This window comes from Ciona intestinalis, unplaced genomic scaffold, assembly GCF_000224145.3.
Source record: "Ciona intestinalis unplaced genomic scaffold, KH HT000034.2, whole genome shotgun sequence".
Lineage (NCBI taxonomy): Eukaryota > Metazoa > Chordata > Ascidiacea > Phlebobranchia > Cionidae > Ciona > Ciona intestinalis.
Window position 1 is genome coordinate 279,232 of NW_004190356.2, and position 11,240 is coordinate 290,471.

Consider the following 11,240-nt stretch of genomic DNA (forward strand, 5'->3'; position numbering starts at 1 on the left):
TTATATTCAATACTCACCTCTCCACTACTCTGACTATATTAGAACGCAAAACTTTTAAAAATGCAACATATTCAACAACTTTCTGTTTTCTTTGAAATTCAATAATACTTGTGAGGCCGTATATGTATAGTAGGGTGAGGGAAGATGGGACACCTATTCACTTCATTTTTTGTCACATTTGGTAGTAAACAAAGATCATTCAAATAATTATAAAACCGTATCCTCACGACTCCTATATAGACTGTTTTTAATTGTCTAAAACACGATCAGATTCAGGATATCGGAATAATATATGCTAAAGATGTCCCGACTTCCCCCAGCACACTACCATATTATTTCAATTTGAATGACCTGCTGTCCTGAAGACATTATCGCAACTTACCTGTATAAAAGTAGGAATCTCGTTGTAGTACAGCCATTTGTATAATAACCACTTATATTGAACAAACGAATATCTGTTTACACGAATTTATTTTTTATCTGAATTGTTTATTAAACTATTATCAAATCTTTCGAACACAACGTTCGTATCCCTGTTTTTGAATTGTTTTGTCAAATTTGCAGCCATAATAGTCCATCTCTTCTCTTGCCAGAATTTTTACAAGGTTTTTGTGAACCAAATCGGTTAAGATGGCATATACCGTGGCATTGTAACTTTCAGCAGCATCACTCTTTCTCACTGAAAACCAGAACAATCCCCCCGGTTTTAAAATCCTAAGGACTTCCTAAAATGCAGAAACCTCGATTGACCGAAATATTTAAATTGAACTATTTGAAATACCTTTACTCATTTTTTTGCTTTTGTGAATAAGTGGTTTTCATATGTATAGCCTACATGTTGCAAAAAATCTTTTTTTCCGTTATATATATACTTGTTAGCTAAAACTCTAGTGCCTGCTGTTGGTAATACAGCTACAATTATCTGGCGCCGTGGCAAAGTGGTTAGCACGCCTGCCTTGAACCCAGAGGTAATGGGTTCAAGGCTCTTCGCTGTTACCATTGGGAGCGTATGTGTCCTTGGGCTAGACACTTAACGGTAATTGCTCCAACCTAGTGGTCACTAATGGGTTGTCCAAATTATCAGCCATACATAAAAAATGAAGCAATTTAAAAAAAATTATCACCCACAAAGTAGCCTAACATACATGGTAACTCGTAAGCTGGTACGAGGTGTGTAAAAACTCGTGTTATAACAACTATCGTTTTCCACGAGGGATACAGTAAGTTACATTCATTCATACATTAATACAAATAATGCACTCACTACCGTTTAGTCTACATACCTTAATGCATTCCGGTTGTATATGAGTTCTTGAAAACCCACCGATTGATACTATGACGTCATAGCTGTCGTCATCATACGTCATACGTTCATTGGGAGTAACGTATTCCACCTTCAGATTTCTAAGATTCGTTTTACAGTAAAATTTATACTTGGTCATTCGGGCAATACAGTTTTTTTAATTTGGGAAAAAATAAGATTTAACCGTTACGCTATAAGCTATAAAGGAAAATGCATATCCACAGACCACAGGTATACTAAAAAGGACTATTGGGTGTTTTAGGTTAGATATTGTTACAGAATATCCAGGGAAAATAAAGTGCATTAATATCATACTCTTACTTAGTGACTCCAAGCTTTAAATGAATGCATGGATGTAACTAAATGTAACTTGCTTTATCTTCACAGGGCCGGAAAACGACAGAAATTATAACGTAGATGTTCTGTTTCGTAAACCTCGTGCCAGTTACCGCGTAGGTAACTTTGTAAATATTTGTTTTTATTTCAGTATGGCTAACAATTTCGAGTTTGGACCATTAGTGACCATTGGGATCGCGCAATTGCCGTAAGTATCTTGCTCAAGGATACATACGTGTTAATATGAATACAACTTGCCTGTAAAGATTTTTAGCTTTGGCCTTCTCATTCATTGCTGCGTTTCCTTCTATACCATCGATTGTCCATTTGAAACCATTATTTCTTAGGGTCTGTGCACAATTTCCAGTACCTGCAGAAAAAGATAGTAACTTAAAATCATTGAATGACACTTATTCATTCTGTCGTTATAACACGGGATTTAATTCCATACAGTTTTTGATCATTTATACCCCGTATGCAATCTTTCTGTATGTGACTAGCAATTTGAAAAACCCATGAGTGACCAAAGTAAATGATCAGCCTTAAAATATCTTAAACAAAGACACAAATGTATATATATTCTAATTATATCTCCAAGTTATTTTACGCCAAGTGCTGTTCTGATTTCTAACACTATTCTACAGCTGCAAATAAAGAAGACAGAAGTAAACATATAGTAGGGTGGGGGAAGATGGGACACCTTTTCAATCTATTTTCTCCTCTAACTTGTTAGTAAACAAACATTCAACGATTTTGTATGAAACCTTATCCTCACGGCTTTCATAGATCGCTGTTAATTGTTTAAAACACGATCGGGATATTTGGTTATTATGTGTGAAAAGTGTCCCATCTCCCCCCACCCTACTATACTATTTTAAAGTTTAGAATATAATAGTGTAATACAACACCGTATGTAGATGTGCCCGGGAACCCTTAAATTAGAGTCACTACAGTCTTTCACCAGCATTATTGCAATTAAACCACACAAAAACAGGAATTAACATACCTGAAGCTATGTCTAATACGCAAAATTTTTCGTTTCTTTTGTCCTCGTCGTTGACTGATGCTGTTAAAGTACTCGCCATACGAGCGTGAGGTTTGTAATCGACCACACTGTAATCCGCATCGTAAGTCTCAACCCTGTTAGGAATTAGATAAGTCATCTTTAAAAATTGGTTCAACAACACTTTTCAAATCATTGTTTAAGAATTAATGTCGACTTACCAAGAAGTGTAAAACTTGTCAGTTTCCGAAAGGTCGTTGGGTTTCACGTAGGTGTTAATTCTCTGAAAAGCATCACGGGCAACATTCGCGTCCGACGAAGAGTTTAAAGACATCCTAGCACCGAGAACTAAAAGTAAAATAAACGCAATGTGATACAGTCTGTTGAGCAGGAAATTGCTTCTACGTTTGCAGGCGCTAAAGAAGAAACAGTTTAATATAAACAATGCATATGCAATGGGCTGACATATTCAATGACTAGCTTCTAAAGTACAATTCGAGCCAGTCAGTGCGTAACTTAAAACATTAGCTTCCTTGTGTTAAAAACTCAGCCCTCGGGCATTACTAACTGACTGTCCCACAAATGTTTTTATTTTTATAATAAAGATTTCTAATAAATATTTTATAATAAATATATATTTATTTAATATTTATAATATATCTATATACTGTCAATTACCAATTTTTCGCGTTCACTGCAAAAGTTCCGCTTTCAAAGATATACCTGTACTGTAGCGATAGATAATACGTACTATCGATGCTGTAGCGATAGTAGCAATTAATGTTTCCTCTCTTTATAAGAACAGTCTGACATCCGTTCTCGTCTGCGAAAACAGCAAAAAAAGGAAGTAATTTTGAGTTTGTTGTAGAAATGGGCAATACCAAATGGGCTGGACGTTTTTTTAGACACGATATTTTATCCCCTAAGAAGCAGAGAATTGTAACTAACTTATTCCAAAGGCTGAAATTACACGTTGTGGCCTGGTTCGAAACGTGTTTGTGCTAGTGAAGAATCCCCCCCCCCCAACTTATTTGCTAACCACTAACCCATAGGTTAGGGGTGTTGATGGTTGGGGGTTAGTGGTTAGCAAATAAGGTGGGGGAAAGACTCTTTACCAGCACCCGTGTTTGTTTTAGAATTTAGATAAAGTTGCTTTTATCTGGTCAGTAATGGGTGGGTGGATTGGTGTTCGAAGATCTACTGTCTTCAATTAATGCCAATTTCTCACCACCCACATCTAGTTTAAGCGGCTTCAGACTACTTTCGATTACCCTGTAAGATCTGCTAAAGGAAGTTGTAAGTGGCCTACGATATAGGCGTCACCTTTGCTTGTAAGATGTTTGGAACTGATAGGTATAGTCACTAATGCATTTTTGTGTTTGAATAAAACTGAATAAACACAACATGGGACCTTACATATCGAAAAGGTTACCTTTGCAGGCGCTATGAAAATGAACAATTTATTAAAAACAACGCACATAATTGCACACTAAAGTGTTTAAAAGAAAAGAGTTTGCGCAGCTTTATCGATGCTTTGCTGGTAATAATACAATCGCACCACTTAAAGTAGGGTAATGTAGGAATAATAGGAAATTCAAGAAGTCACAATGTGATATAAAGACTAAGAAATACAACTTTGGTTCTAACTATAAATCACAGAGCGTAGTGGCTCTTCATAAACAGGATATTTCTACATGCACTCATTGTTTGAATAGGGAAATATGAGTTGTGGAATAAAATAAGGTCATGATCAAAGCGGAAATAGGGAATAGTGGAGATTTATTAATAATACAGACTATGTGTTGCAGTTATTTCCACGTTAGTGTTTTTAACAGGGTTTAAAACGTAAACTTTTATTATACACACTAATCGTAAACCCATAACCACTACATCGTATAATAATGTTTACAACCAAGTTTTGCTACAATATCAACACTTGGAATAAATTAGGGTTTTAATGTAATTTCAAGTATACACAACTGATTTTGTGTTGGAAAATCTGCACCTAACCAAATAGTGAAAAATTGTCAACACAAAGTCGTAACATATTTGTGCCTATTCGATTAAACTGTGCCATGTGCAATTTAACGATAATTGGACAAAGCAACGTCAGATCGCAATAGTGGCGACCGCAAGGAATGCTGGAATCAAAAGGTATAAATATAAATGATATTTTTTATAAAAAAAACGTAGATCAACGTGTTTTACGTGGAAGACGTTGCGGGATCAGGAACTTGCGGAAAATCTCGAGAATTTTGTCAGAAATTTGAATTTTCAGTGTTTCCCGCCACATTATCTGTTACGTCTGTTTGCAGTGTTTCCAGACCAGCTTTATTGATGGAACCGTTACTCGTAGAACGAACCTCAGTGGCAACACTACTGGATAAATGACCATCAGCATATAAGTAGGATATATCCGCATTCGATCCGTTTAAATTTCGTTTGTAATTTTTTAGTTCGACTCTCGGTTGGTCATGTTTGACTGGTTCCTTAGAACGACGGCTTGTTTTCTTCTCAAGCGATCTTGTTTGTTCCATTATTTGTGGGGTGTTCATGCTTACTGCACTCAGTTTCTAGACAAATTAATATTGAATTTATAACTGACAATTCATGGCACGCAAAATATTAACAAATTCTATGTTTAAATTTGCTACAATGAGTAGAAATTACGTATTTTCAATACAACATTGCTGATTGCACTTATTTTATTAGAATTGCAACTTTTCAAAATAGAAATATTTGTCCAGCGGCGTGGCATTGTGGTTAGTGTGCCTGCCTGTTACCCAAAGATAATGGGTTCAAGGTTTGACGCTGCTACCATTGTGGGTGTATGAGTCCTTGGGCCTATGGGCCATACTTAAAAAATCACCCAAAAAATAATCACCCACAAATTAAGATACATGGTAACTCGTAAGCTGGCACGAGGTGTTAAACCCGTGTTATAACGACTGTCGTTTTCCGGTCACGCGAGGATAAAGTAAGTTACATTCATACACTCATTCATTACACTAACATTTCCTGGGATTTATTATTCGATACACGAACCTGTTTGGAAACTTTCCCTGTTTTCGTTGAAGATAAATTATATTGGTGGGTTGGGGTGTAACGATAGATACGCTTGACTGCACGTAACGGAGGCTGCTGGCTCTTCCATTGTTTCTGCTGCCTCCGGTGTTCATTTTCTAAATCGGACTCGGTGACTTTGAGATCGATAATCTGAAGTTGGGTTAAAACAAAATTAAAGTAGTTTGGTTAGAAAATACACCCCTCCTAGCTTTCTAAAAGAATTTTACGTCAAAAATTTATGTAGGAAAATACTTTGAATATTTTCTTATATTTTTTATACTAAGGGATATTTAAACTTCCGACATGACACAAATTAACAGGAAAAATAGGTTGAGCTTTTTCTTGTGATACTGCCTTTTGTGATAAACATATTATGTATGAAAATTGTTTTATTTGCCCCAATATCAGGAGTATAAAACAGTTGGAAATTCCTTATAAAATTATATAAAATTATGAAACGTTTTTTTTAGACATCAATGTTTGATAAATATGTATATTTTTGGCACAATTTTACTCTATTGATGTAATGATCTAAATTATCAAGGATGTCAGTTCTGCCAAAATTAGACTTAGTTGGCCAGTTTTCATTCAAAGACGCTGCAACATTACATGCAGATAATACACATATACACAAGAATGTCTATTCCAGAAGTTAATATTCAGGACCAGTGATGCAGTCATAAAAAATAAGGGCAGTATTGGTGTTACAGCTACATACAATTTTATAACCCTTCTTTTTTCGCCTAAATTCTCCTGTTTTTAGTCTAATTAATGGTACTTTGTTGATTCGTAGAGGTTTTATAAAAAATATGTCGTTTCTTAGGACCAGAGTGCTCTTCAAAACTAATTTTGAGAGAATGAAAAGTTTTTGGGTATGAAACATGACGCATCATATAACTGTGTTATAACATTTCAAACAAAACTACATTACCTCATTCATAAGGACATCGGGTTGCATAGATTTTGGATTTAACTTCCGTAACTTCTCCATAGTTTCGTACAAACCGGGAAGTTGTTTCAGCATATCTGGTGTACCGAGTGTGCTTTTTAAAAGAACAAGTCCACAACGAAAAACAATCTTCACACCTGAGATAGGAACTATAATTGATAGGAACTATAAAATAAAAGTTTTGAACAAACATCGTGGTAAACAAAGGATGAATTCATCCACTTTTGTATGTGAATAAAAAAATTGTCACTTATTCGGGCATGACGCTGTGAAGTTATAACAACACATGCTGATTATGAGTTATCGGCCATTAAATCTGCAGGTGAATATTTTGTTTATTACATTGTTTTTTTTTTCTATACGGCTGACATTTTGTGGTTGGTACTCATGTCCATAATACCATGAAGCTTCAAATTCAGTAGAGTCAAGTACCCTAACCACTGAGCCACAAGCTTAAAATATGAACTTTCTTTTGTTCAAACTTTATTAACAAACATTTAGTATTCCATAATAGTATACTAACATACAGTATATAGGTATAATTTATAAATTTAGGTTTAACTTATTGTTGTTTATTATAAAAACCTAAATTTGCTTTATTATGCCCTATTTTTAATATTTTACTGGAATATAATAGTTTAACAAAGTAATATTTGCAGGACCTAAGATGGGCATAAAACATAAGAATGCTACATCAAATGAAAATTTCATCAAAAAAATAAAAATAATGTTTATCATAACAGTTTGTCCTATGCAAGTACCAGAGTAATAATTCATTTGTTTTCAATGTGTTAGAAAAAATTTATATTTGAAAATAACATTTAAATATGTTCAAGATTGAGTAATTTTACTCAATTACAGTAAAACTGAGCAACATTTTTTCTTTCTAAGTCAATAAAGTCAAGCCAGTCATTCATGGCAACCAAATCTTTTGTTAATATCATGATGTTTGATTTGCTTGTTTAAACAACATAAATTGCAAATTCATCTTATTTCAAAATTGAGTATTTTTTTAATTCTCATTTCTGACTTACATATTTTTTCTCTTTTAAAATTTGTAAATCAATATTATAAAGAGGTAAAAAATCTGCTTGATGCATAAAATAATTAGGTTCAACAGGTAAAAAAGCTACTTTGTTTCAAATAAAATCAATATTAAATAATATATTAATGTTATGCTAGTATATAACCAATCATCACTAATTAAACATATTTTAGTATTCAAATTTATCACTTGTAACCAATCTTAGTATGTGGTGTACTTTTGAAATCAAATTAAAGAAGCATACCAACAATGCTTACGGGTGAATCAAATATTTTTTTTTTAAATGAAAAAAAAGTAATAAAAAATCGTGTAGAAAAAAACTTGCTGAAGTAAATAAAAATTGAAGTGCGACAATGTATGGGGTTTTACACAGGAGGAGCTTTTCATCTTACAGGATAAAAGCATTTTTTGGTAACTGTGATAGCAGAATATAAATTACTCATCAAATAAAAAAATTAAATATTAAAATTTTGGCTAAAACGCAGTGCATTAGACTGTTAGTAATAAACTTTGTCCAATCTGTTCTATAGTATAAATCTATCAAGCATACTTTATTGTGTTGGAGACCACACTATTGTTAACTGTACTTTGGATTGTGAGGCAAACTAATTATTAAAGTTTGATTACACACATTTTATATTCTTGCCTGTGATTTGTGTATGGGGTAGGTAGGTTGATACCACAGGAAATTATGCTTGTGACTGTACCGTGTCATTTAAGTAGTAAGTACACTGTGTGTGATTTCTGTTTTATGAATGATTATATCTGTTATAACTAATAGTTACAGTACTTATCAGTGTGTATTGGAAATAGTCTATGAATACTCTAAGTGTGTTTGCTTGACAACATTGGTAATATATATTATATCTACTAAACAATGCATATAATACCGTGAAAAATTAAAATACTAATTATTACTTTCACATAAGGTAATTAAACTTTTTATGATTACTGTTTAGTGTCCACATTGTTTTTTATTTTACATTGTACATTGCATAATCCTTAAGGTGTAACGGTTTCGCCTTTTATTCAAAAAACATTATTTCTCTCTTTTTTATCAACAAGCATGTTTAAACAACTGTTGTTTATTGTACAACTTGTCTTTTCGCTTATATAAACTCTCCTGTTCTTTCCTCTTTGGTCACGAACGATAACGAATTCATTCATTTTAGCTTATATATATATATACAATATGTGTTTTATTTTAAGACTTACTAACTCAGATATTATCAATTAACAAAAACAGTTGACCAAAGTAAAGTTTGGAAAATTCACCCAACAACATCTTAAAAAAAGATGTTTAAATAAGTTTTGTAATACAATTAATATTACCTTCACAAAAGAACATGTCCCACAGTCGAAGAACAGAAGGCCACGGTAATGTCCGTGCAAATATACACATGAACCATTCTGTGCAGTATAGCATCGGTGAGACGTGGTGTTTTTCCATGTGTTTATATATAATAGGGCAAACTGAGCGTAAAAGACCTTGCATTACATTTCCATCAACTTGCACCACTTCCTATAAAAATTAAGTACATTCAGTGGCGCAGCCAGGGGGGGTTTAGGGAGTCGCCATTGAGTACATTGATATATAAATATAAAGTATTACACTGTTATAGTTAAAAAAATGTATAGTATAGTCAATTTGTTTCTCAATCTTTCATATCTTACCACCCTCGTGCAGAAATACTCAACACATTTTGTCACCTTTGCACATAATAATAAATCAACCTAATCATGTCTAGCTAAATTGTCTTACGTATGGTACAGATTATTACATGTTATAAAATATTCTTATTTTAAAAGAAAGCAATGATAAAAAAAACAGGATACATTATCTTTTCTGTGTGGGAGTTGCTACTACTAATTTGAATTTAACTGTAGAATCATTCAGTACTACAGAGGGTAAATGGGACATTAATAAACAATAAAATTGTAAAAAAAGATTAAACCAAACTGAACTGCAGAAATTATCTGAATGTATCGTTTCTTACATTGACATAATGCAAACACTCAATGTCTTAAAAACTCTTTACAGTTTTAAATTATTACTTTTTATTATTAAAATAATGGAACGCTTTTAAAAATAAAAGGCCACAATGCTTTTAAATAGCAAAATGTTTCGTAAAAACAGCAAAATATGAAGCGCAAACTGCATAAACAAAAACTTTTAAACTTACCAAACCTGGGCTGAAATATCCTGGTATGTAAAAGTCAAACATTGCAACCATACACCAAAATGCTTCCTGCAAAATATTTTGAAATAAGACAATTTGAAAGGTTTCTAAATTAGGACTATGCCACACTTTTTCTTTTTTTTATAGATTTTGATTTGTTTTAGCTACATTCTTACTGTTCGCAGCTCGCAGGTTACGAACATTAACAATTACCCAAGCTTGGTGCATTTTACAAAACTTGGATTTAGCACTATCAATTCCGGCATGTAGTTGGACAAAGTTGTGCGGGCTGCACAAAAGCTGCACACTGCTCATTTCCCACGGTTTGTCCCAACCTGGATTATCATATGACTGATTCATTAAGATGTTACTTACCTCTGCAGGCATATGCATGAGTAACACTGCTGCAATTGGTGCTTGTGCTTGACAGTATCCATCTTTAGGATTGTACACAGCATATGCGTACAATATGTTGTATAAATCCTGCTGCCCAGTTCCGTGCTTCTTCGCAAACATTTCATGGAAGGGAAACTGCCGATGAAGATCTTTTTCGATATCCTCGACCGCGTTCGATGCTGCTTCAGTCTTTAGCAGCTCCTATGGTGAAGGTTTTATTTGTAATAGCAACTAGCAACTTTGAACTAGCTTTAGACTTACTGTTTCATGTCAAAATTTACAATACCAGAGATGAGAACCCACCATAGGTATCTTAAATATTGAATAAACTTTACACATAATTGTCAAACAAGTTTCCTAGTTTAACAAAATTACATTTATATATTTGTGTTACTTTTAGTAAATAACAGTGAAAACAAGCTGTGATTCACTGGTGGTAAGACTCAGCACCAATCGTAATTACGAGATTTTAGAAAACAAATCTCCTTGTGTTTTTATTAAATGTTTATGTTTGTTGCAAAGAGCTAATGCTTTAAAATATGAACAATATTTTGATAATTTTTCTGTACGATTCTGATTTGCATTCTGTTTTGTTTCTGCATGATTGTGTTTTACAGTCATTATGGTATGTATGAACTATAAACATACATAAGGAAAGGCAGACATTTCAAAACATTGATCAAGAATGTACTATATGCATCAGTGCATGAAACAATCATAAAGCACCCTAAGTTTTACATATTTTACAATTCTATAGAACAGAATGCAAATGATCTGACAAGGTACAGGTTATGTAAGTATCATGGTAGTATAAGGTCAGCAGTTTTAATGTACAAATAATAAAAATCTGTTTAGAACTGTTTTAGGGTGCATTTCTCCCTACTTTCTCTCTCAAAATATAATTATACAACAACAGCATAAAATTGTTGGCAGAGTGTGGTCTCACTTTAAAACAAGAACTT

At 33.3% G+C, this 11,240-nt stretch overlaps 2 protein-coding genes across 4 annotated transcripts in view; both read right to left on the reverse strand.

Moving 5' to 3' along the window:
• The window catches only part of LOC101242218 (ubiquinone/menaquinone biosynthesis C-methyltransferase UbiE-like), a 6,046-nt gene extending 2,378 nt beyond the window's left edge, over positions 1-3,668 (reverse strand). Inside the window, exons 1-6 of one of the 3 annotated variants that reach the window (XM_026837895.1) lie at positions 3,366-3,666; positions 2,864-2,990; positions 2,646-2,779; positions 1,898-2,009; positions 1,284-1,404; positions 455-725 (exon numbers count right to left, since the gene is read on the reverse strand). In XM_026837895.1, the coding sequence (XP_026693696.1) occupies positions 504-725; positions 1,284-1,404; positions 1,898-2,009; positions 2,646-2,779; positions 2,864-2,976 (702 nt within the window). In that variant the 5' untranslated portion in view covers positions 2,977-2,990; positions 3,366-3,666 and the 3' untranslated portion in view covers positions 455-503. Of the gene's footprint in view, positions 1-454; positions 726-1,283; positions 1,405-1,897; positions 2,010-2,645; positions 2,780-2,863; positions 2,991-3,320 lie in introns of those variants that run through there. The other 2 variants (XM_004226940.4, XM_018815140.2) reach the window with 2 other exon arrangements.
• Positions 3,669-4,075: 407 nt separating this feature from the next.
• Positions 4,076-11,240, reverse strand: part of LOC100177627 (TBC1 domain family member 10A) — an 11,752-nt gene continuing 4,587 nt past the window's right edge. Inside the window, exons 6-9 of the mRNA XM_004226943.4 lie at positions 9,035-9,224; positions 6,640-6,794; positions 5,688-5,858; positions 4,076-5,215 (exon numbers count right to left, since the gene is read on the reverse strand). Coding sequence (XP_004226991.2) covers positions 4,901-5,215; positions 5,688-5,858; positions 6,640-6,794; positions 9,035-9,224 — 831 coding nt within the window. The 3' untranslated portion in view covers positions 4,076-4,900. The remainder of the gene's footprint in view (positions 5,216-5,687; positions 5,859-6,639; positions 6,795-9,034; positions 9,225-11,240) is intronic.